We start from the raw sequence: 25,004 nt of genomic DNA on the forward strand, positions 1-25,004 counted from the left end.
CCTTGGTCCAAAGCACCCTCCTGGGGGTCTTTCCTCTCTTCCAGAAACCAGAGATAAAATTTCTACCCTGTATTTTATTTTATTGCAGTCGCAAAGTCATTGGAGATCCCCAGAAATGACTCAGAATGTAGAGGTGCTGGAGAAACAAGAATTGAAAATTCATCCTAGGTGGGGCCAGAATGATAGCACAGAGGGTAGGGAGTTTTTCTTGTATGCTGCCAATCTGGGTTCAATCCCCTGGTAGCTCCCATGGTCTCCCAAGTCTGCCAGGAGCCTTTCCAAGAGTAACCCCCAAATCAAAACAAAACCAAAAAAAAATCATCCTTTCTAGATATGTAGAGTATTATACTGAGTGAAATATATCAGAGGGAGAAGCAAGCACAGACATAGAATGGCCACATTCATTTGTGGTGTATAAGAAAAAAGAAAATATAGCAACTATTCCCAAAGACAATAAAGACAAGGGTATCTATGGGAGTCACAAAATGAGGGCAGAGAAGGGACCACTATGAGACAATGAGAGTTGGAAACGATCACTCTGGACAAGAACTTAGTGCTGAAAGGAGAGAAAGTGATATGCAGGATGCCTCTTCAGTAACAATTTTGCAAATCACAGTGTCTAAGAGTGGGGGAGAGAGAGAGAGAGAGAGAGAGAGAGAGAGAGAGAGAGAGAGAAGAAAAATTTCTATAAGAGAGGTAGTAGGTAAGAGGGAGTATGAGAAGGAAATTGGGGACCTTGGTGGCAGAAAATGTGCACCTGGGAAGGGTCAGGAGTTGGACAATGAATGACTAAAACTCGATCATGAACAACTTTGTAACTCTGTATCTCATGGTGATTCAATTAAATAATTTATTTTTTAAAAATTCATTCTTTAGGTTAAATAGTTTCATACTGTTGGCAGGGTTTCAAACCCTGGCACCAAAGTGTTCCCCCAAGCATCACCAGGAATAATACTCCTGAGCAGTCAGGAGTAAACCCTGACCCAAACTGGGCACAGCCCAAATACCCCCAAAGTAATAAACATTTTCCTATGGGTCAGGAAGAGATAGCTGAGAGGTCAGGACCCCGAGTTTGATCACCAACCAGCATTTCATGACCCTTTCAGCATCACCAGGGGTTGCCCTGGTGACCCCCAACATCGCCAGACACAGCATCACTGCATTGCTACCTGAAACAATGACTTTCATCTGGGGTGCTAGCAGCAGTGCCCAGGTTCTGTTTGGGAGGGCCTCATCTCTCCAAATATATTTTTTATAAAATCATTCCTATTTATTAGAAAGAAAGCCTAAATTCTGTCCCTTAAAATCCAATACTATAAACATGCCTTTAAAAAAATTAACAAAGGGCCAGAGCAATAGCACAGCAGTAGGACATTTGCCTTGCATGCCACCAACCTGGGATGGACCCAGGTCCAATTCCTGGCATCCCATATGGTCCTCCGAGCCTGGCAGAAGTGACTTCTGAGCAGAGCCAGGAATAATCCCTGAACACTACCGGGTGTGACCCACAAAAATCCCCAAACACCCCTCAAAAAAATCAACAAGTAGGCAGGCTGGTGAGGTGGTAAGAGATAAGGCACATGATTGGGCATGTCACTGGCCTTGGCTGTTCAGGTCCCAGCACTGCAAGTTTGGCGCCATGACATCACCAGGGGTCATCCCTGAGAATCACGCATGTGACACATTTACTGTTTTTTTTTTTTTTTTTTTTGGTTTTTGGTTTTTGGGTCACACCCGGCAGTGCTCAGGGGTTATTCCTGGCTCTATATTAAAGAATCACTCCTGGCAGGCTCAGGAATGCTGGGATTCGAACCACCGACCTTCTGCATGAAAGGCAAACGCCTTACCTCCATGCTATCTCTCTGGCCCTGTGGCACATTTACTTTAAAAATAAAAAGTTGGGCCGAAGCGATAGTATAGCAGGTAGGGCAGTAGCCTTCTACACAGCTGACCTGGGCTCAATCCTGGCTTCAAATATGATGTTCTGTGAGCCTGTCAGGAGTGATTCCTGATGGCATCACCAAGAACTAATCCCTGAGCACCAGCAGGTGTGACTCCAAAACAAAGAAGCAAGCAAACCAAAGAAAGGGAGGGCAAGAATTTCCTGTCATCTAGGCACACTGGTTCAACCCATAACTCTAAAACAGAATTTTTTTGGATTTTGGGGTTGTCTTTCTCTCCCCCCAAATAAAATACCCACGTCCTGAATCAGAATATGGACTGGATCAAAATGTCAGAGAGAGGAGCGTGGGGTGGGTATTCTGGAGAAGAGTCAGATGTCGGGGGTTGGAGTAATAACACAATGGGTACTTAACTTGCAACGTGGCTGACCTAGGTTCGATCCCCGGCATCTCATATGATCCCCTGAGCACCACCGAAATGATTTTTGACTGAAGAGCCAGGAGGAACCTCTGAGTGCCAACAGGTGTGCACCCTCCAAGAAAAGCAAAAGAGGGGAGAGAGAGAGAGAGAGAGAGAGAGAGAGAGAGAGAGAGAGAGAGAGAGAGAGAGAGAGAGAGAGAGAGAGAGAGAAATCCAATATCCACTGCATAGACAAAAACAAACCCAAAGAAAAATTGTAACAAGACCTAAAAGGGGGAGCTATCTAGGATACTTGACTTGTAATTCCTTTTTATTTAGTCATACATTTATCCATAAATCTTACTACACAGTTAAATATGAAAAGTATTGGAGAGAAAAGCAAATACTGTTTTTCACACTGACTAGCTTTGAGGCCTTACTTGACCCTTCTTAACCTTAAGAAAACCTAAGGAAGCCAGAGTCTTAGCATAGCAGTTGGGTATTTGCCTTGCACACAGGTGATCTGGGACTGCCCTGGGTTCAGTCTCCAGAATCCCACATGGATCCCCAAGTTTGCCAGGAGTGATTTCTGAGCCCAAAGTCAGGAGCAACCCCTGTGCACTGCCAGGTGTGGCCCAGAAAATCAAAAAAAAAAAAAATAACAAACAAACAAAAAACCAAAAAACAACAAAACAAAGCAAAAACCCTAAGGTTCTCTGAACCTTACCTGACCCTTCTCCTTCTTGTGTTCCTGATGGAGAGCTTGAACCCAGGCCGTCCACTTGCTTTCCTAAAAGACAGCAATGTTCCAGTCACTTCTGGGCAACTGTAACTGGGACATTTGTTCAACCTGGGAACTAACTTCCTTTATCATGGATACCCAGGAGACCCTCTGAGATAAAACAGTAGCTCACATTTGTTAGTTGATTTTTTGGCCACACCCAGCAGTGTTCAGGGTTTACACCTAGCTCTGAGTTCAGGAATCACTCCTGGCAGGAACCTGAGACTGGGATTCCTAAGAATCAAACCTGGGTCGACTGTATGCAAGGCAAATGCCCTATCCACTGTGCTATCTCTTGAGCCCCTAGTCAGCACTTTTTTTTTTGTTTTGTTTTGTTTTTTGTTTTTGGGCCACACCCAGCGGTGCTCAGGGGTTACTCCTGGCTGTCTGCTCAGAAATAGCTCCTGGCAGGCACAGGGGACCATATGGGACACCGGGATTTGAACCAACCACCTTTGGTCCTGGATCGGCTGCTTGCAAGGCAAACACCGCTGTGCTATCTCTCCGGGCCCCCTAGTCAGCACTTTTAAAGAAAATGACAAACCCATTTTACATTTGTTCTAATTTGTGCTTTAAATTCTTATGAAGGGGTCAACCTACACAGGTGGTGCTCAGGACTTACTCCCGGCTATGTTCAGACCAGTACCTGCTGGCCACCTGATTAAATTGCTAGCACCGCACGATCCCCACACTACATGGTCTCCAAGCATTTGCCAGAAACTTTGATCAGCCCCTAAACATCACTGGGTTGGAGAGAGGGAAGGAAGGGAAGAAGGAATGAAGGAAGGAGGGGAAGAAAGGGAAGAAAGAAAGGAGGAAGGAAGGGAACAAGGAAGGGAGGATGGAAGGAAGAAAGGGAAGAAAGGAAGGAGGGAGGTAGGAAGGGAAGGGAAGGGAAGGGAAGGAAGGTAGGAAGGGAAGGGAAGGGAAGGGAAGGAAAGGAAGGAAGGAAGGAAGGAAGGAAGGAAGGAAGGAAGGAAGGAAGGAAGGAAGGAAGGAAGGAAGGAAGGAAGGAAGGAAGGAGGAAGGAAGAAGGAAGGAAAGAAGGAAGGAAGAAGGAAGGAAAGAAGAAGGAAGGAAGAAAGGAGGGAAGGAAAGAAGGAAGGAAGGAAGGAAGGAAGGAAGAAAGGAGGGAAGGAAAGAAGGAAGGAAGGAAGGAAGGAAGGAAGGAAGGAAGGAAGGAAGGAAGGAAGGAAGGAAGGAAGGAAGGAAGGCAAAAGTCCTCTCACCCCCTTGAATCTTCTCAAGAAACTGGCACCCCTTGACTCACCTGACTATCTAGAAGCTGCATGACATTCTGGAAGTCCTGAGGGTGCGGGGGATGCTCCTCTTTAAATTCCTGGACATCCTTTAATGTGCCAATGTTGGACTTTATCTGCATGTTGGACTTCTGGATTTCTGACAATTGCTGTGACATAAAATACAGAGACAACCGGCCCAGATGTGTCTAAGAGTGAAAGCACTTTTATGAGTGTGAAAGCAAACAAAAATAGAGAACGATGTCCCCATTTTTTGAAATTTTTCTAGGAGATTATTCAGCCACATCAAGCAATCCTGGATTTATTGGGAGTTCACAAGTGATCCCCAGCAGTGCTCAGGGGACCTTGTGTGATGCTGGGCATTTGGGACCACAGTCTCCATAGCCACATGCAAGGCAAGTGCCTTCCTAGACCATCTCTCCAGCTCCCAAATAAATCTATATCTATTGAATGCTCTGCTTCTCCTGCTTGGTGGGGTTTTCTTTTGTTGTTGTGTTCTAATATTTTGTTTATTGGGCCACACCCTGTAGTGCTCAGGGCTTACTTCTAGTTCTGCCCTCACTCCTAGAATGTTTGGGGGACTCTATGGGATGCCAAGAATTAAACCTGCACAAGGAAAACTCCCTACCCATTGCACTATCACTCTGGTCCTTGCTTAGATATGTCCATAGTTTTTCATCTTTATCAAGAAACATGGTGTGAAGAAGGAAATTTAACATCCAGTCTTACAGAATGTGTCTGAACTACCAACAGAAGCACAGTGGATGCATAATGGTCACCTGAAACAAAAGGGGTCTTTGCTTTTTGGATAATTTCACGACAGGTGAGCTTCACACCGTCACTGCCACCTGAGAATTTATCAATGACATAAATGTTTGGCTTGGGGATTTATTTATTTTGTTAGGCTTGGGGCCCACTGGGCAATGCTCGGGGGCTACTCTAGGCTCATGCCCAGGGGTCACTCCTTCTGTTCAAGTAACCATATGGTCCTGAGAATCAAACCCAGGCTTCCTGCATATTAATCATGTGTTCAGTCTGTTGAACTCTCTCTCAGACCCCTGATAACATATAAGCAAATTTTACCCTTTGCTTCTGTTATTCCCAAAGTTATCCATAATAAAAACCCTTGCAAAAGCAACCCAGGCAACATATTAGCTTCAGAAATACCAGAGGGGGTGTCTGAAGCAACAGCACAGAACGTAGGGCATTTATCTTGCACGCAACTGACTAGGTTCTATCCCTCGCATCCCATATAGTCCCTCAGCCTAACAGAAGTGAATTTTGATCACCATGCATGCCAGACAGGATGGAAACAACTTTATTTCTTACCCTTTCTCCCCTAAACCCCAAAGCCTGGTCTAATTGGGAAAAACACCGGAAAAATCCAACAGAGGGGTGTCCTACAATAGACTGGACAGACACCCATAAGACTGTCCAAATCGTGAAAATCATGCTGAGAAAACTCTCACAGACAAAAGGAGCCTGAGGTGATATGGTAAATAATGTCGTGTCCTGAGTAGAATCCTAGAAGAAAAAAAAAAACTAAAGATCAAGGGATCAAGAGATCTAATTTGGATCAAGGACAACTTTTCATTCACAGGAAAAAAAAAAGGATGATCTTAGTTCATTAATTGATTTAAGATAATAAATGATATAGGAAAGGAGAGGACTTTTTAATAGTGCCTGTCATATTTTTTCCTTCCTATTTTTGTATTTATAAAACTATTCTATTTTTTTAAGTCAGTACTACTACTAAAAAAATAAATAAATAGGGGCCGGAGAGGTGGCACGAAGCAGTAAGGAGTCTGCCTTGCTGGCACTAGCTCAATTTGACTGGCTTTAAAACAAACAAAGAAAAATAAACAAAATCTATTACTACTATTATTTAAAAACAACCCTCTGAAGCTAACAAAGGGCAAACAACCTAGATGCCCATCCACTGACAGGAAAATACATAAAATATGACCTTATCCACATAATGAAATATCACTTAGCAATAAAACAGGGATGAAACACTAATACTATCATGTGAATGATTCTGGAAACCATACTAAGTGAGAGAGGCCACTTATTTAAAACAAAAATATCATTTGCTATAGGAGTAAATTCATGGGCTATGTCCAAAAAGAAAAAGGCAGATCCAGAGACAGGAAGTAGGTCTAGAGACAAACAGGAAATAGATTCAGACAGGAAGTAGATCCAGACAGGAAGTAGATCCGGACAGGAAGAAGTATTAAAGTCAGGAAGTAGAGGCATAGATGTCAGAGACTGAGAAGAGAAGAAGAGATAGTCAATGGAAGAGGAAAATGTTTTACAATGATGACTTCTTAACTCTGTGAATATGCTATAATCTCAGTTTGTCCAGTGGGGGGAATTCTTTTATTTTATTTTATTTATTCTTTTTTTTTTTTTTTTTTTTTTTGGTTTTTGGGTCACACCCGGCGGTGCTCAGAGGTTACTCCTGGGTGTCTGCTCAGAAATAGCTCCTAGCAGGCATGGGGGACCATATGGGACACCGGGATTCAAACCAACCACCTTTGGTCCTGGATCAGCTGCTTGCAAGGCAAACGCCGCTGTGCTATCTCTCCGGGCCCTATTTATTTATTTTTATTTTTATTTTTTATTTTATGAATACAAAGATGCAAAGAGAGAGGACAAGGTGAAGTTACAGTGGGAAGACAATCACCCATAAACAGAATTCTCATTTTCAGCCAAAAGACATTAAGAAAAAGAAAACAAAACACATTCACAATTTCTTTGTCCCTCAAGTCCCCAGATTGCAGAACATTATGACATTTCTTAGCAGTGTACTGCCAGTGGGGAAATTCTATGGTACGTTTACTGGATCTCAAAAAGACATGGACAAAAATAGGAAGGTAAGCTAGGGGGTAAAGTTCATTCCATAATTACCCAGCCAGCAGCAGAACTATAGAAAAAGACTGCAGATAAAAGAAATTCCTGATAGCTGACTGTGGGAGACGGAGCATCCCACATATCAAAGGAACTCTGAATAAATTTTCCACTGCCTGATTCAAGCCATAAAAGTTTGCTTAGCCCTGAGCCAACTGAAAACTCTGCAAATAAATTTAGCCCAGCACACAGAATCTGGCTTAACCAGATTCCTTAACCTTTCCATGGAACCTGTTTTTGTAACTGCTCTCAAACACATAATTATAGATAGGTTTTTGTAAAGTTTAAATTATGATCCTTATTGCTTGCACAAAAGAAAGATTTAAATGGAAAATAGGCTAAACAAAAATTGTATTTGCGTAAATATCAATTAGCTATTTGTTTAAGGATTTGCTTCCCCTCCCCCCATCCTGCCAGATTCCTCTTTATCCTTCCTGCCATCAAAATGTGTTTATGCTCCCATTGGTTAAAATTGTTGTACTTGTACAAATCTGATTGGTTTATATTTCAATCCTATGTTACTACCCCTCCCACAGGAGCAGGGCATATAAACCCTGCTCTCCCTCATTAAAGCCTCTTGACTGGCATACGTCACCATGAGCGTTTTACTAACTTCTGCAGCTTAATTTTTTAGGTGTTCACAAAAGAGCTTAACACTCGCGAATTATTTGTAGCTGATTTCTGCCTTCTGTCCCGGTTGAGAGAAAGCTGCTGGCCGGAATTCTCTCCCAGTAAAGGGCAGGAGCAGAGGCAGTTACAGCTGACCACAGGGAAGAAGAGTGTGGTCATGAAGAAAGTACAAGTAAATAAGTTAGTCCGAACCTGCAATCAAGATCTACAATTGTAATATGGCACCCACTGTGAGAAACTTCACAGATACTGGCTCAAGAGAGGATCCCAGAGAAGGACTGGTAAAAGAAACCAGGGCTAAGGGACAGGGACAATAGCAAAGCAGGTAGGGCACTGTCTTTGCACTCACTGATCTGAGTTTGCTCCCCAAATACCATGTGGTTCCCTGAACACTACCAGGAGTAATTTGTTGTTGTTGTTTTTTGTTTATAGGTCACACCTGGCGGTGCTCAGAGGCTACTACTGGTTCTGTGCTCAGACATCACTCCTGGCAGGCTCTGGATGCTGGGATTCAAACCATCTTCGGTCCTGGATCAGCTGAGTGCAAGACAAATGCCCTACCACTGTGCTATCTCTCCAGACACATTAGGAGTAATTTTTGAGTGTAATTTCTTAGCAGTAAGACCTGCTGTGTATGGCAAAAAAAGGGAAGGAATGAAGGAAAGAAAGAGGGAGGGAGGAGAGGTGGGGAAAGGAGGGGAGGGAAGGATAGGTAGGGAAAGGAAAGGAAGGGAAGCAGGGCTGAGGATTGGAAAGATACACAGCACTTAGGGTGTGTGCCCTGGTTCAATGCCCAGTAGGATAATCCCTCTAGACTCATCACTAAGGGCAGACAATTTTGTCTCAAGACCAAGCCATTGATTTTATCAAATATATTGACTTACCAAAAGTGTTTTCAGTTTTTTTTTTTTTCTCTTTTAATAAAGCTCTAAGGAGTTGAGTCCCTAGTGGCCAGTGTAATCTCAGCATTGCATGGCTACAAGCAGCAGCTCTCATGGAAGGCAGTTTGGAAGGAATGGGTCTCAGGAAAGGGACCCCTGGTCAGTAGAGGACCACATAGGCACTCAGATTTCTTTTTAAAGGGAAAAACCAGAAATGGAAAATGACAATGCACTTTGATGCTTAGGAAGAACAAGAGATAAGAGAGGAGCTAAAGTAGTAGTTCCACAAATAGGAGTGCAGACACTGCATGCATGAGGCCCTATTGGACTCTTCAAGCACAACACAATTCCTGAAGCACCACCAGTAGTGACAGGGCCATAGTGCCAGAAACAAATAGTTAATAACACAAGAATATAGAAATAGGGGGAGGGGCGGAGAGATAGCACAGTTTTAGGGCATTTGCCTTGCACTCAGCTGATCCAGGACTGATGATGGTTTGAATCCCAGTATCTCATATGGTCCCCCGTGAATACCAGGAGTGATTCTGAGCACAGAGCCAGAAGTAACCCCTGAGCACTGCCGGGTGTGACCCAAAAACCAAAGGAAAAAAAAAGAATATAAAAATAGGAATGACAGAGTAGGAAGCTGTCAGGAAAAGGTCCAACAGAAAAGGCACAAGAGGGGCCAAAGCAATAGTACAGCAGGGAGGGCGCTTGCCTTGCATGTGATCAATTGGGTTTCATCTCCAACATCCCATATGGTTCTCTGAGAGCTGCCAAGAGTGATCTGGTAATGAGTCAGGAATAAGCTCTGGGAATCCCCAGGTGTGGCCCCAAAACAAAAGACAAAAAGAAGAAAGAAAAGGCATGAGAGACACCCAGAACTAATTTCCCTCAGTTTTTTATTTACAAGTTATTACTTGGAGGAAAATTGAGAAGTATAATGAGAACCCTCTTTGCCTTCACCCATTGTCAGCATTGTGCTATTTGCTAAGATATGATACGGAAGCTAACTGGGAGCATTGGTGAAGGAAAGTTGGCACTAGTTAAAGGACTGGTGTTGGAGCATTGTACGCCTAAAATTCTCCCATGAAGAACTCTGTAAACATGATGGCTTAATCAAAGAAAAAAAATTTAATGTTGCTGAACCAGAAACAATAACAAAAGTATATGACAGGGTAAGCCTTTTTCTACCAAGAGCCAAGTTATCATCTTTACAGCTTTGGGGGAAACCCATGATTCTCTACAGCCCCCACACAAAAGGAATAAAGTTAAAATGTCGATGAATGAGCATAAATCAAATTGAAATAAAATAATTTATTTGTGAACACTAAAATGTAAACTTAGTCACGTGTGTCATGAAAACTTCCAAGTTTTTTCAACTATTTTTAAAGGTTGTTTTTTGGTTTTTGGTTTTTTTTTTTTTTTTTTTACTCTTTAGGGTTTTTTTCTTCCTAAGTGAAATAAATCAAATGGAGAAAAATAAACAAAAGAAAATCTGCTATGTGGAATAAAACACTAAAAACCAAACAGCTCATAGACAGGTAAAACATATAGGAGGCTGCCCAGAGTATGGAGGGGGTGTTGTCAGAGATGGGGAGAAGTGAAGGTTAGTGCAGCCTGTCCAATGTACATATTGTGTAACTGCAAAAGACATGTCACAGACAACATGGTAGCTGGGGCTTTTACTAGATTTCACATGCACAAGTGGCTGAGTCTCTCTTAAAACTCCTTCACCAGAAAAGAAGGGTGATCGCTTTGCCACATCTAAAAACTCTGAATCATGAAGTATGGGGGCCACACTGGAGTTTGCATCAAGCTAAACTGAGGTTCACAGGTTGTTCTTTTTGCCAGAGACCCATAGGATGAGAGTTCAAGGAGCATTTTTGAGAAAAGGATCTTTTTACCCTTTTCCAACTGCAGGTCATGAAATGTGTTGACCGCTAGAGGGCGTGCACGGTTCTTCCCTGGCCTCCAGCTCTGCTCCCTTCTAGTTCTTGTCCAGTAGGTAAAACTTCCTTTTTCTATTTTTTTATGAGCATTTTTAATTTTTTTTTTTTTTTGGTTTTTGGGTCACACCCGGCGGTGCTCAGGGGTTACTCCTGGCTGTCTTCTCAGAAATAGCTCCTGGCAGGTACGGGGGACCATATGGGACACCGGGATTCGAACCAACCACCTTTGGTCCTGGATCAGCTGTTTGCAAGGCAAACGCCACTGTGCTATCTCTCCGGGCCCTCATTTTAAAAATTTTTTTAAAAAATATTTATAAATTTCTTTAAGAGCTTCAGGCAGTTTTTTTTTCTATTTTTATGAGCATTTTTAAAATTAAAAAAAATATATTTAGAGATTTCTTTAAGAGCTTCAGGCACTTTTATTTATTTTATTTTTAATAATAATAACAATAATATCTTTATTTAAGCATTTTGATTACCAACATGATTGTAATTGGGTTTCAGTCATAAAATAAGACTTTCTAAAGGAGCTACTGGAATCTTAGCTCTCTGCCTATCTGGCTGAGTTGCTCCATCGCCCAAACCCCCCAAACCAGACCCCCTGACAGGGGCAGTGTGGACCAAGTCTGCACCCATCAGCGAGGAAGGCTCAGCTAGCTGTGCTTTGCCTGTTACAGACTCCATTATCTTCTCCTGGGCTGACAAGGACCTGCCTTTCTGGAGGGGCTTCCTTCTCCCACGTTGGGGATCAGTGTTAGTCGTTCTGGAAACTTCCTTAGGAACTTAGAGAATTCCCAGACTCAGCATTTGAGGGTTGAAGATGCACTAATTCTAACCAATAAAGGCAACTAGAGACTCTTCCATAACTGAACCAAATACTCTAAGTGCTTTCTTTGCTTTAGGACTAGGGGCCAAAGTTCTCTCTTCAATGAAAGGCCTTTCCTGCCTTGTTTTGTGCTTGTCTCTAGCTCCCCCAGTGTTGGCAGAGAGAAGGGGTATGAGAGCCAACGCGTGAAAAAAAAGGTTCTAGTTCAATGAATAATGCCAAAAGAGGGGACTGAGTAATAGCACAGTGGTAGGACCCTTGCATGCAGCTGGTCCGAGATGGACCCAGATTCCATTCCTGGCATCCCATTATGGTTCACCCCACCCAGCCTGCCAGGTACGAATCCTGAGCACAGAGCCAGAAGTAACTCAAGTGTCACCAAGCGTGGCCCCAAAACAAACAAACAAAATCTATGAATAATAATCATTCTAACCCCTCCTCTGAAGGTTGCAGAACCTGTGGACACAGAGTACAGCTGGTTCAATACTTACGTATTCTAATGCTGAATTTTTGGATGTTAATTCTTTAAATTCCTTCATAAACATTTCCTTGACTTTTTCCATTTCACCCACTAGCTTCTGCTTTTCTTCTTCTTTCCATTGATCAAATAACTTCAAAAATTCTTGATCTTTTGCTTTTTGTAGTTCGTATTCCTAGAATTATATAAATCAGTGACTTAGCTGTTCTGAAGCAAATGAACAAATTTGAAATAAATGGACAGAGGGGCTGGAGAGATAGCACAGTGTTGGGCCGTTTGAAATGCATACAAGCAATCCAGGATGGACAACCCTGATTTGATTCCTGGCATTCCATATGGTCCCCTAAGCCTGTCAGGAGCAACTTCTGAGGGCAGAGCCAGGAGTAACCCCTGAGTGCCACCGGGTGTGACCCCAAAACAACAACAACAAAAAAGAAGTAGAGCTTCACTTCAAATGTATCAACCAGGATGGTTTGTCTTGGGTAGATTTGCAATAGCACAGCATTTAAAAGCAGGACTGTAACCCAAATCAAAGTCACACAGAGTATTATTTATCCTTCAATCTATTAAAACAAAAAGAAAAACCCAAACCTTAAGATTATGAGCTTACATTGCATCTTAACTAGCAGACATAAAGTTATATTAAAAAATATAGGGGCCGGAGAGATAGCTTGGAGGTAAGGTATCTGCCTTGCATGCAAAGGACGGTGGTTCAAATCCCAGCATCCCGTATGGTCCCCTGAGACTGCCAGGAGTGATTTCTGAGAATAGAGCCAGGAATAACCCCTGAGCACTGCCAGGTGTGACCCAAAAACCAAACCAAACCAAACCTAAACAAATCAAAACAAATATATATATATATAGGCCTGGATAAATAGTACAGCAGATAAGGTGCTGTCTTACACATAATTGAATCATGTTCAACCTGCAGCACTTCCTGTTGTTATCCCAAGCAAGACAGATCCAGGAGTAAGCGCAGAGCACAGCTGGATATGGGCAGCTGCCCCCCAAAATATAAGAAGAAAATATAAGGCTATTTTGAAAGATAAAATACAAACTTGTTTTTGAAAGAATATTTGATACCTTAATAATTTGGATAGAGTAGCCCTAATTTACCAACCAAAAATCAAAATTAAGATTTATATAAGGTGTATATAGGGTCTAAAAGATTAGTCCTTAATTCTTCAACAATCTTTAGTTTTTCAGTCGAAAGAAAGAAAGAAAGAAAGAAAGAAAGAAAGAAAGAAAGAAAGAAAGAAAGAAAGAAAGAAAGAAAGAAAGAAAGAAAGAAAGAAAGAAAGAAAGAAAGAAAGAAAAGAGAAAGAAGAGAAAGAAAGATGAGAAAGAGAGAGTAGAGAGGAAGGGAGGAAGATCTAAACAGAAAAATAACAGATCAACAAAACTGAAAGCTGGGTTTTGTGTTTTTTTCTGGTGGTTTGTTTTGGAGTCACATCTGGCTATGCTCAGGGCTTACTCCTGGCAGGGCTCTATGGTCTATATAGGGTGCCAGGGATTGAACATGTCAGCCATGTGCAAGGCAAGCACATTAGTCATTTTACTATCTCTCCAGACCTGTAAGCTGATTTCTAAGAATAAAAGCAGGAATCAGAGCAATAACAGCAGGTAAACCATTTGTTTTGCATGCAGCCAACCCAAGTTCGATCCCTGGCATCCCATATAGTCTCCTGAGCTCAGTCAAATATGGCCACAAATAATAAATAAATTAACAAGCATAAGTGATTAGCTCTACTAATTTAAAATAATTTAACAGGAGGTAAAGTGCTTGCCTTGTTCCATCCCCAGCACCATATGGTGCCTTGCACACCACTAAGGGTCACTCATGAGCACAGAAGAAGGATTAGCTGAGAGCAATGCAGGATGCGACTCGGAAAAAATTCAGGAAAAAAAAATTAACACCCCATCAACTGAGACCCAGATGGCTTCCCTGGTGAGTTCTAGCAAAGCTGTGAAAGGAATGACACCAATTGCTGCCCACATGCCCCCTGCCAGGCCCCACCTTGGAGAACCTCACTGCATGGGCATGCTGAGAAGCTTCCAATTGAGTCCTGGTGAGCTCCAGCTGCTCCTTCAGCATGTCCACCTCGTTCTGGAGCCTGTCTGTCTGCTCCCTTTTCTTATACCCTGTTGCAACAGAAATAGCACATTAAAAAAATATCTGAGGACACTTCTGATCAAACTTATAGGGTACAGTCCTATTACATAGGAAAAGGCAAATAAATCTGCTCTTGCTTGGGATAACACTGTATTTGGGGGTTGTTTATCTCATGTCACAAGGGCCCAATTGTGCTCCTAAGTGTTTATGTACATCCCTTGGCCTTACTGGTATTCAACTGTTCCTACTAATATTCAGTCTTTCAGCCACTATGTTGATTCTGAATTACTCTTTAGAGAGAGTGTGAGAGCCCCTTCGGGGAGTGATCCCGGCTGCTCTGATCCAATAGCACCCCTCAGCTCTTCTTTTTTGTGTGTGTGCAATTTTGGACCACAGCCAGCAGTGCTCATGGCTTACTCCTAGCAAGACTCAAGGGATTACATGGGATGCCGCAGATGGAACCCAAGGCAAACACTTGACTCACTGTGCTATCATTCCAGCCCTAACCCTGGGATCTCCTTAAAGAGGCCTGTGTCCATCAGAAAGAAGAGAAGTCACAATTTCTACTGCTGCTTACACCGTACTGAGCTCTCTATGGACACCATCCTCTCTGATTCTAACTTTCCTGAGAACCCTGCTGGCCCTGAGACACACACAGAGACCAACATTCATAAGGCAAATTCAGACCAGGGGCCACACACATCCTGGCCACTAGGAGAGGCAGGGGAGGGAGATCCAAGGAGCCAAATCAAGGGACTGTAAAGCTGTAAAGGAAAGCAACATGTGAAGGGAAGAATACTTATGTCCACGTACTTACATGCAGATGTGCACATGACTGAATGGAATACATGTGTCTGTGAGTGTAGACATGAAAGGTATGGAAACCAAAGCAGAAAGTCAGAATCTCAGGGATGACCTGAAGAGACAACAGGCACTTCAGAGTCTGAAACACTCTTAGCAGCGAGTATGAGAGAGAGTAAGATGCTGAAACAGAAGAGAAGGTCAGACACATGGAAGAATGCTTCAAATACATCAGCTTTTCCACCTTCACTGGTGCATCAATGAACAGTATCGGCAATCAATGGTTTTAGATACAAAATGTTATGCCATCCATATTGTTTATATTAAGCTTAAGCTATTTTCTCCATCTATTGGCCTGGAATAGCCAAGGCTGAAAATGCCGGGGGTGGGGGGGAGGGTGGGGAACAGGCACTGAGTGACAAGTTACAGGTACTCACATCAGGAAACTGAAAACAATTTAAGATCGTGATGTGGATTTTGGAATCTGTCTGCAATAACTTGCAGAATGCTTCCCCCCATCCACTTATAGAGAAAGAAGCTTCTGGCATGCTTTGATTTGGAGAGCATTGAATGTGCAGGCAACTGAGTTCCCTTCTCTTTCTTTTTCAACTTCTCTATACTCAGGCTAACTTACATCAGCACCCAAATACATTACAGCATCTCTCACATCAAATCAAACCAGAAAATTGTCAAGTTTGATTAGATAATTAAAACACATTTCCCTCCAGCTAAGGCCTTGTGTCTGTGTTCTCCTTCCTGGCAAGAGTTGCTGAGATTAAACATTATTGGCAGTGGACTATGACAGACCTATCCTGGCCAGCCTCCCAGCTCTGCTCCCTATTGGGCTTTTATACCCCAGCAACCCTGAAGCTGCTGTGTCAAGGACATCAAGCTCTCTTAGTGACAAAGGTCAATTCTCCTCCCTCTTCATCTTACACTGTAGTTCAGGAACATTCCTCCCTGAGACACAGATTTCTCTTGGTTTCCATAACAAAACACTTCACTTCACTCTCACCCCAACAGCTATTTCTCACTTAATCCAGCCTCTCCCCTTGCTGAGCATCTAGGATTGAGAGTTTTGGGGTTAGCCCTCTCCATCCCTTCTGTCTAGGTCATATCACCCAGCCCAGGCATTCTCAAGACCCCCCCTCCGTTGGGCCACACTTGGACTCTAGACACCCCCCCCCAGAGTCTTCCCATTCTCTTCCTCCCTTACATGCCAATTTTATGTATCACTTATTTCCTCAGGACTCACTCAATCTCTGCATTCTGCTATCTCCTACAATCTGCTTCCCACATGTGGGTTTCCATCTTGGGAAGCATCACTGCCTCAAGCAGGACAAAAGCCCAGGATAATCTCTGCTCCCTCCCTTAGTCTCCTCCCACAGATTTTCTGCTCTGTGGTCCATGGACTCCAATTTCCTGAGAGATCCTCTCCATCCTCTCCATCCATCTTCCTTCTTCCATCCTCCCTGCTGACAACCTGGTTTGGTTGCCAACTTGCCCCACCAGAACCACTGCCACAGTCTCCTCTGTCTTCTCCTGCTCCCCTAGTGCCCTTTCAGGCTATTCTCCACCTATCTTGGGCCCTTGAGGTCCCACCTGAACTAGCCCCTTCAGTTCTATTCCTGAACCTGCTTTCTGTTCCACAAAAGTGCTTTCTTGCCTCCCTCTTCTATCTGCCACAGTCTCTCCCCAACCTAAAATTATTCTTTTCCTAGGTTCCCCATCTTCATTAATCCATTGTCTGATGAAGTATTACCACCTGGGATTTGGGGATGGGGGGACAGAAGTTGGAGAGTGATTTGGGCCACAACTGATTGTGTTCAAGGCCTAAATATGGCTCTGTGCTCAAGGATCTTTGCAGTGCTCAGGGGACCTTAAGCCATTCCAGGAATTGGAATGGGGTCAACCATGTACAAAGCAAATGCCTTAATCACTGTACTAACTCTCAGGCCCTGGCAAATCACCATCTTTAGAAGGTTTTTGCAGAGTCTTTGCAGACCTTCTCCATCCTAGTCTCCTGCTCTCTGTCCTTTGTTATTCTTTTCTATTTGGAATGAGTTGTTCATTCATTCAAGTGTGTCTCCCTCTTCAGGCTTGAGAGAGCAGAACCATTCGGATTGTGGCTGTTATCAGTAGCCCAGGTACAGTACCTATGGCAGAAGGACTCAATACTGACTTCATGAGTTAATAAGAATTTTGATTTTGGGGTATTTTGTTTGTTTCTATTTTGTATGTGGTTTTTTTTTGTTTGTTTTTCTTTTTATGCCAAAGAACTGAGGAATGCCAATAGACCCATGTTTCACTGAAAATAGAAATAAAATAAACAAAAGAAGGAAAGGAAGAAAGAGGAACCAGAAAAAACAGGCTCTTTGGAGTTGAGCTCATCACTTACCAAGGTGAGAATCTTCAGGATGGCGGCGCTGAATATGGCTCTGTAGAAAAGCTTGGTTCATAAAGGCCTTGTCACAGAAATGGCACTGAAAATGCAACACAGAACATCCATCCAAGTGTAGGTAACAAACCTTCCGGTATTTAATTTCAGTTGTAATTTGTTGTTGTTGTTGTTGTTTTTGGGGGGAGGGGTAGCTTTGGTGCCGTACTTGGTGGTGACTCAGAGCTCAGGGATCACTCCTTGGCAGTGTTCAAGGGACCATATAGGATACTGGTGACCAAACCCAAGTCTGCTGCATACAAGGCAGATGTACTGCCCACTTTACTATCTCTCCAGTCCCTTCATCTGCAATCTAGGTGACTGAATTGGGGCCCCAAAATATGTGCAAGAAATCAGAAAATCAGGGCGTTCTTCCCCTAATGTACACAGGATAGTGATTAAAGCAGCCTCTAGGCGGGTTTCTGGAAAATAGGGGCAGGCTGGAGACACTGCAGCCAGGCCCATCTCCAGGGCCTCCTGCAGAACAACTTCCAAGCCTTGGCATGATCTAGTCCCCTCCCTGACTCCTTCCCAGACTGCTCCAGGGCTGACATCTCCTTGTCAGACAAGATAGTGTTTATAGACTATCTGGGCCCACATGGGACATTACTGATTGTCTTCAACTTTCCAAAATGTCCTCCAGTCATCCAGGGCTGCAATCTCCTGTCTTTTAATCTTTTTTTTGTTTTTGTTTTTGTTTTCTAGGGCCACACCCATTTGATGCTCAGGGGTTACTCCTGGCTACGCTCAGAAATTGCCCCTGGCTTGGGGGAACCATATGGGACGCCAGGGGATCGAACTGTGGTCCTTTTCTTGGCTAGCGCTTGCAAGGCAGACACCTTGCCTCTAGCGCCACCTCGCTGGCCCCTCTTTTAATCTTTTGATGAAAATGTCACCAGCTGATGGTTTCACCTTGATATTCTTCACTTCCTGCCTAGTCCTGCGTGGTTCTAGAATAGCAGCTTTCTGAGATTCTGGTCTGTCTTATTTGCACTATGATCCTGTTCTGGTTCTTTGCAGAATTTATTATTATTGTTATTGTTGTTGTTGTTATTGTTATTATTATTATTATTATTATTATTATTATTTTTGGCCACATCCAGCAGAGCTCAATGGTTACTCCTGGTTCTGCTCTCAGAAGTCACTCCTGGCTCAGAGGACCATATGCAATGCCAGGGATCAAACCTGCGTTCATTCAGGGTCAGCCACATGCAAGGCAAATGCCCTACCACTGTGCTACCACTCTGGCCCCGTTTCCAGAATTTATAAAGAACTGAACAAATGCTTAGAAATGTATGCAAACAATAATTGCCACTCTAACACTGTTTTTACTGTGCTCATTTGACTCTAATCCTTAAAAAAAAAAACCACTTAAAATTTGAGGTTAACTTAAGCTAATATGCATGTACAGGGAAATGTAAAAAATACCATGCCTCTAATGTTTAAGAAGTTATGTAAGTTTTATGGCTTTAGATTGCCTTGTGTGCTGTTAAGAAATATTATAATGTGTTACAATCTGGGGATTTGAGAGACAAAGTAATTGTAAATGGATTCTATTTTGTTTGTCTTAATGTTCTTTGGCTGAAAGTTCAAAGTTAAGATATCAGCAAGGGGACTTCTTCTGAGAACTATGTTATGGGTGATTGTCCTTCCACTGTAACTTTACCTTGTCCTCTTTTTTTGCATCTTGGTTCTCATAATTAAAAATAAAAAAATTAAAAAAAAAAAAAGAAATGTCTGGCATCCTAAAATTCGTCTACCAAGAAGAAATCCAATTTACTCATATCTCAAGATTCTACTTTAACACTGATTGAAATGTCATGCAGGCTTTCAACTTGTTCCCCACTATAGTCTCACCTTTGAGTTACATAAAAGTGATTCCTGAAACTATCTCAGAATCATTCCCTTAAAAGAAAAGTAAGAACTTCTTTTCAAAATCATATTCTCATCACTGCATCTTTAAAATATGAAAACTAGCACCCCTGAAATGAAATACCCATTTTATAAACCTAACAAAATAGTGATAAAATTTATATGAAGAAAATGACAAAACACTGATAAACAAAAGTAAAAAACTAAAAGTCTTATGCATGTATGCATGAAACTGTACCTTTAACAGTATTGTAAATCAAAGTGCCTCTAATATAAATTGAACTAAATCATTGGTTTTTGGTTTTTTTTTTTTTTTTTTTTTTTTGGTTTTTGGGCCACACCCAGCGGTGCTCAGGGGTCACTCCTGGCTGTCTGCTCAGAAATAGCTCCTGGCAGGCACGGGGGACCCTATGGGACACCGGGATTCGAACCAACCACCTTTGGTCCTGGATCGGCTGCTTGCAAGGCAAACACCGCTGTGCTATCTCTCCGGGCCCTGGTTTTTGTTTTAATTGGAGTCACAAGGGTTATTCCTGGCCCTGTGCTCAGAAATCACTCCTGGCAGAGCTCAGGGAGTGAGAATGCAGCAGATCAAACCCAGGTCAGCTGCCTATAAAGCAAGTGCCCTGCCCACTGTTCTATTACTTTGGCCTCACACAATCTTTTTCAATGGCTAATAAAACAGTAAGGACCAGAGAGAAATAATACAGAGCTGGAGCCCACGTTCTACACATAGGAAACCCACATTTAATCCCAACACCACGTGGTCCACTAAGAACCAGCTGTTGTAGCTCCAGAGCCCAACACCAGGTGGCGGGAAATGTGCACTGGTGAAGGGTGTTGGACATTGTACGCTTAAAACTCAATTATGAACAGGTTTTTTTTTTTTTTTTTTTAGATATAGATATATTTAAGTACTGTGGTTACAAAAATGTTTGTAGCTGGGTTTCAATCATCGAATGTACACCACCCTTCTCACCATCAATGTTCTCCATTCCCCACCTATCTTACCTCTCTCTCTCTCTCTCTCTCTCTCTCTCTCTCTCTCTCTCTCTCTCTCTCTGTCATGATCACAGTAGTTGTTAGTGCAGTTATTTTAACTATTTATTTAAAATAGTTATTTTAGGGCCCGGAGAGATAGCACAGCGGCGTTTGCCTTGCAAGCAGCCGATCCAGGACCAAAGGTGGTTGGTTCGAATCCCAGTGTCCCATATGGTCCCTTGTGCCTGCCAGGAGCTATTTCTGAGCAGACAGCCAGGAGTAAACCCTGAGCAATGCCGGGTATGGCCCAAAAAAACAAAAAACAAAAAAAAAACAAAAAACAAACAAAAAAAAAGCTTATTTAAAATAGTTATTTTAAGGGGCCGAAGAGATAGCACAGCAGTAGGGCATTTGCCTTGCATGCAGCCTATCCAGGACAGATGGTGGTTCGAATTTCAGCATCCCATATGGTCCCTGAGCCTGCCAGGAGTGACTTCTGAGTGTAGAGCCAGGAGTTACCCCTGAGCACCACCGGGTGTGAGCCAAAAACCAAAAAAAAAAGCTATTTAAATGGTTATTTTTAAATAATTACTTAAATAGCTAGTTATGGTTTTTTTTTTTTTTTTTTTTTTTTTTAGTTTTTGGGTCACACCCGGCAGTGCTCAGGGGTTCCTCCTGGCTGTCTGCTCAGAAATAGCCCCTGGCAGGCACGGGGGACCATATGGGACACCGGGATTCGAACCAACCACCTTTGGTCCTGGATTGGCTGCTTGCAAGCAAACGCCGCTGCGCTATCTCTCCGGGCCCAAATAGCTAGTTATGTAACTGCACTCACTGCTCTTTGTGGTAAGCTTCATATCATGAGCTGGTTTTCTGGCCCTCATCTCTATTGTCTCTGGGTATTATTACTATACTGTCTTTTTTTAAAATTCTGAAAATGAATTCTATAACTATCTCTGTTTCCCTCTGATTCATTTCACTCAGCATGATAGTCTCTATGTCCATCCATGTGTAGGCAAATTTCATGACTTCATTTTTAATGGCGACATAGTATTCCATTGTATAGATGTACTACAGTTTTTTTCAGCTACTCATCTGTTGTCAGGCACTTCAGTTATTCCCAGATTATAGCTATTATAAATAGTGCTGCAATGAACATAGGAGTGCAGAGGGCATTTTTGTATTGTGTTTTTGTGTTCCTAGACATGGTATTGCTGGATCATATGGGAGCTCAATTTCCAGGTTTTTGAGGAATATTCATATTGTTTTCCAGAAAGGCTGTACTAGAAGGCATTCCAACGAGCAGTAAATGAGGGTTCCTTTCTCCCGGCATCTGTGCCAGCACTGATTGTAATCATGAATAACTTTGTAACTGTGAAAAGAAACCAAACTGTCTTATGAACAACCTTGTAGCCACAGTGTTTAAATAAAGTATTTCTTACATTCCCAGGCCTGACACACTACACCACACCCAGGGGCTCAGCACTGTGACCTTTGGGCTTCCCCGACACCAACAGCTCTGAGCTTCTAAGAAAGATGAGAGGACACTTAGAGCGGACATGTATATCTCCTTCGACTATTTCTTTAGATGTATTTCCTTAATAGGTATAATTTTTATTGTTTCTTTCCTATGTAGCATCATTTTTCACTATTCTTTTTTTGGTTTTATTTAGTAGGAAATCCTAGTAGATACGTTTCCCTTGGGTTCTGAGTTCATGTTAGAACCAGGTTATCGAGATTATTTAGCTTGTTATTATTACTCCCACGTGCACCAGTAGTACCATGTGGCATTGTTCCTTTTTGCATAGGCACATTAAAATGGGGAGATAAGAAAACAAGTTCTTATCTTGTAGGGATAGGAATATATAAATTTTATATTGCAGTGAGACCTTAGACCCTTCCTCACGACACACAGACATGATCGTCTCCCTAGAGGGAGCACTACCCAAGGGGACACAAGTCAGAAGTAACACACAGGCTCACATGGCTGAGGTCCTGGATTCCATTCCCAGCACGAGTGGCAATTTAAAAAAAGGTGGGTAGTTATTTACTCTTTTGTTTGTTTTTCATTTTGTTGCTACATCTGGTGATGTTCAGAGATTACTCCTGGCAGTGCAAGGTTGACAGGTATTGCTTGTACTTAACCCAACCATTACTCATTAATCTTATACTCATTCCCCCTGCCTCCCATTTACATTATTAGAAAAATCTTTACTATCAACTATTTCTTATTTTGGGGGGGATTGGGTTTTGGGTCACACCCGGCAGCGCTCAGGGGTTACTCCTGGCTCTATGCTCAGAAATCGCTCCTGGCAGGCTCAGGAGACCATATGGGATGCCGAAATTCGAACCACCATCCTTCTGCATGCAAGGCAAACGCTTTACTTCCATGCTATCTCTCCAGCCCCCAACTATTTCTATGATAACCAATCAAATGAAGAAAAAGAAAAAAGAAGCACACAAAATATCTGATACAGGGTTTATATCTCTGGATTAATAGCAAAGCTGGCATATCATCAAATTCTTACAATATTTAAGTAGAACTCATTTTAATTCATTGGTATAACAAATATATTCATTGGGCTGGAGTGATAGTAGGACGCTTGCCCTGCATACGATTGACCCAGGTCCAATCCCTGGCATCCCATATGGTTTTCCAAGTCCACCAGGAGTGATTCCTTGAGTACAGAGTCAGGAAATAAGCCCTAAGCATTGTCAGGTGTACCCCCAAAATAAAACAAACAAACAAACAAGAAATACCAAGTAAATAAATTAATAAAGAACTAACTTAACACTAATTTTTCAAGAGGATTTATAAAATACACAGGCAGCAGGTGAGTTCATTTGTCTTAACTGGCGATTCTCTGCCTCCCGACCATTCATTCACCAACATTAAATTCATTTCTCACAATGATCCTGGTGAATTTTAAGCACTGTTAACTATCCCATTTTTCCCAAGGTATTTCTAGATATTACATCTATTTCTCTCTGAATTCACTTTTGCACCACAATTTTCTAAGACCACTGGGGGAAGAAATAGTTTCCAGTGATGCTCATGGATTACTCCTAGTTCAGCATTCAGAAATTAGGAATTACTCCTGGCAGGGCTCAGGGGACCATATGGGATGCTGAAGATAGAACCTGAGTGGACCACATGCAGGGAAAGCATCCTACCCTCTGTACTCCAGCTCTCCAGTGACCTTTCTTTTTTGGGGGGCGGGGCATGGCCAGCACACTCAGGGGCTACTCCTGGCTCTGCACTCAGGAATCACTCTTGGCAGGCTCCCAGAACCATATGAAACGCTGAAGATTGAACCCCAGTCAGCCATGTGCAAGGCAAATGCCCTCCCCATTGTACTATGACTTTGGCCCCTCCATTGACAGTTTAAAGACATTTCGCCAAAATGATTAGACTCTAAAGGTGTGAAATCAATTTTGGAGCCCCTTGGCTTGCTTCAGTCTCTCTCAGATACCTATTACCAGGGGACTTCCTCCTCCTAAAAGGTTAAAACAAGAGGAAACACACACACACACACACACACACACACACACACACACACACACACACAGATTTATATTATACTCAAATACAAAAAGTTATATTGGTGGAAGCCAGAAGAGTTGCAGATGAGGATATAAACAAGCAGACAAGCAGATATTTTCTTTTTCATGACTGCACAAACTTTTTTAGAGGAATCAAGGGTCGGAGCAATAGCACATCGGTAGGGCATTTGCCTTGGGTTCGATCCCTGGCATCCCATATGGTCTCCAGAACCAGGAGTGATTTCTGAGTGCATAGCCAGGAGTAACCCAAGCATCACAGGGTGTGCCCCAAAAACCAAAGTAATAAAAAATAAAAATAATAAAATAGAGAAATCGGGCCATGGAGATAGCACAGCAGGAGTACTTGCCTAGCATGTGACTAATCCGGGTTCAAACCCCAGCATCCCAATTTGATCCCCCCAATATGGAGTGACCCCAGAGCGCAGAGCCAGGAGGAGTAAGCCCTGAGCACTGTCAAGAGCTGGATTTTCAACTTCCCAGCTAGTGAGGACGAGAAGTGGGGTCAGGTGCATCTTTTGGGGCTTAAGCCGTGTGCTCCTAAACTGCAAAGTGCCTACCTGGTAATAGCTGGTTTTGGCCTCGATCATCATCTGCTGGGTGGAGATCATCTTTTTCCTCCGTTTGCATTCTTCCTTGAGGGACTTGATGTCCCCGGCCTGCTTGGACAGCAGCTGCTTGCTTTGCTCGCAGTCGGCCATGCTCAGGCGCAGCCGCTCCTCCAGCTGGCGGAGCTGGGCAGTGAGGAATTCCTGCGAGTGCATCAGGTACTCGATGGTGAGCTGTGCCAGGCGGATGAGCTTCAGCAGCACCGGGTCCACGCCGCAATGGCAGTGCGGACATTTCTCATCCTCCAGCTTGCAGAAGGTGATGTTCATGATATTCTCCTGCAGGGTCAGCACGTCCACGGCGCCGGCCACCTTGTCCACGTCGATGGCACTCAGCCGTCGCCAGTCCACGCTCTCCAGCCGTGGGCGAAACTGGAAACAGGGCAGCGGGGTCGAAGTGGCACTGGCCAGAGAGGCGGCACCCGCAGCAGCGGCAGGCACATCTGGGCCCTCGAGGCTGGCCAGCGGGTAGTAGACATGCTTCTGGAAGGGCTGCAGGGGAGGAGAGAGGAGGATGTGCAGAAGGGCGTTGGGGTGCAGGGTTAGCAGCACTGGGTTATGCCAGATCCTGCCAAGCGGTGTCTCCCCATCCCTCTGCCCAAGCCCAGGATTG

At 43.2% G+C, this 25,004-nt stretch overlaps 1 protein-coding gene across 5 annotated transcripts in view; it reads right to left on the reverse strand.

Moving 5' to 3' along the window:
* Positions 1-25,004, reverse strand: part of DZIP1 (DAZ interacting zinc finger protein 1) — a 69,037-nt gene that overhangs the window by 41,249 nt on the left and 2,784 nt on the right. For all 5 annotated transcript variants that reach the window (XM_049778701.1, XM_049778703.1, XM_049778702.1 and 2 more), the window contains 6 exons: positions 24,344-24,883; positions 17,331-17,415; positions 14,036-14,160; positions 12,032-12,193; positions 4,353-4,490; positions 3,029-3,091 (listed from right to left, as the gene is read on the reverse strand). In XM_049778701.1, coding sequence (XP_049634658.1) covers positions 3,029-3,091; positions 4,353-4,490; positions 12,032-12,193; positions 14,036-14,160; positions 17,331-17,415; positions 24,344-24,883 — 1,113 coding nt within the window. The remainder of the gene's footprint in view (positions 1-3,028; positions 3,092-4,352; positions 4,491-12,031; positions 12,194-14,035; positions 14,161-17,330; positions 17,416-24,343; positions 24,884-25,004) is intronic.

This window comes from Suncus etruscus, chromosome 8, assembly GCF_024139225.1.
Source record: "Suncus etruscus isolate mSunEtr1 chromosome 8, mSunEtr1.pri.cur, whole genome shotgun sequence".
Classification (NCBI taxonomy): Eukaryota; Metazoa; Chordata; class Mammalia; order Eulipotyphla; family Soricidae; genus Suncus; species Suncus etruscus.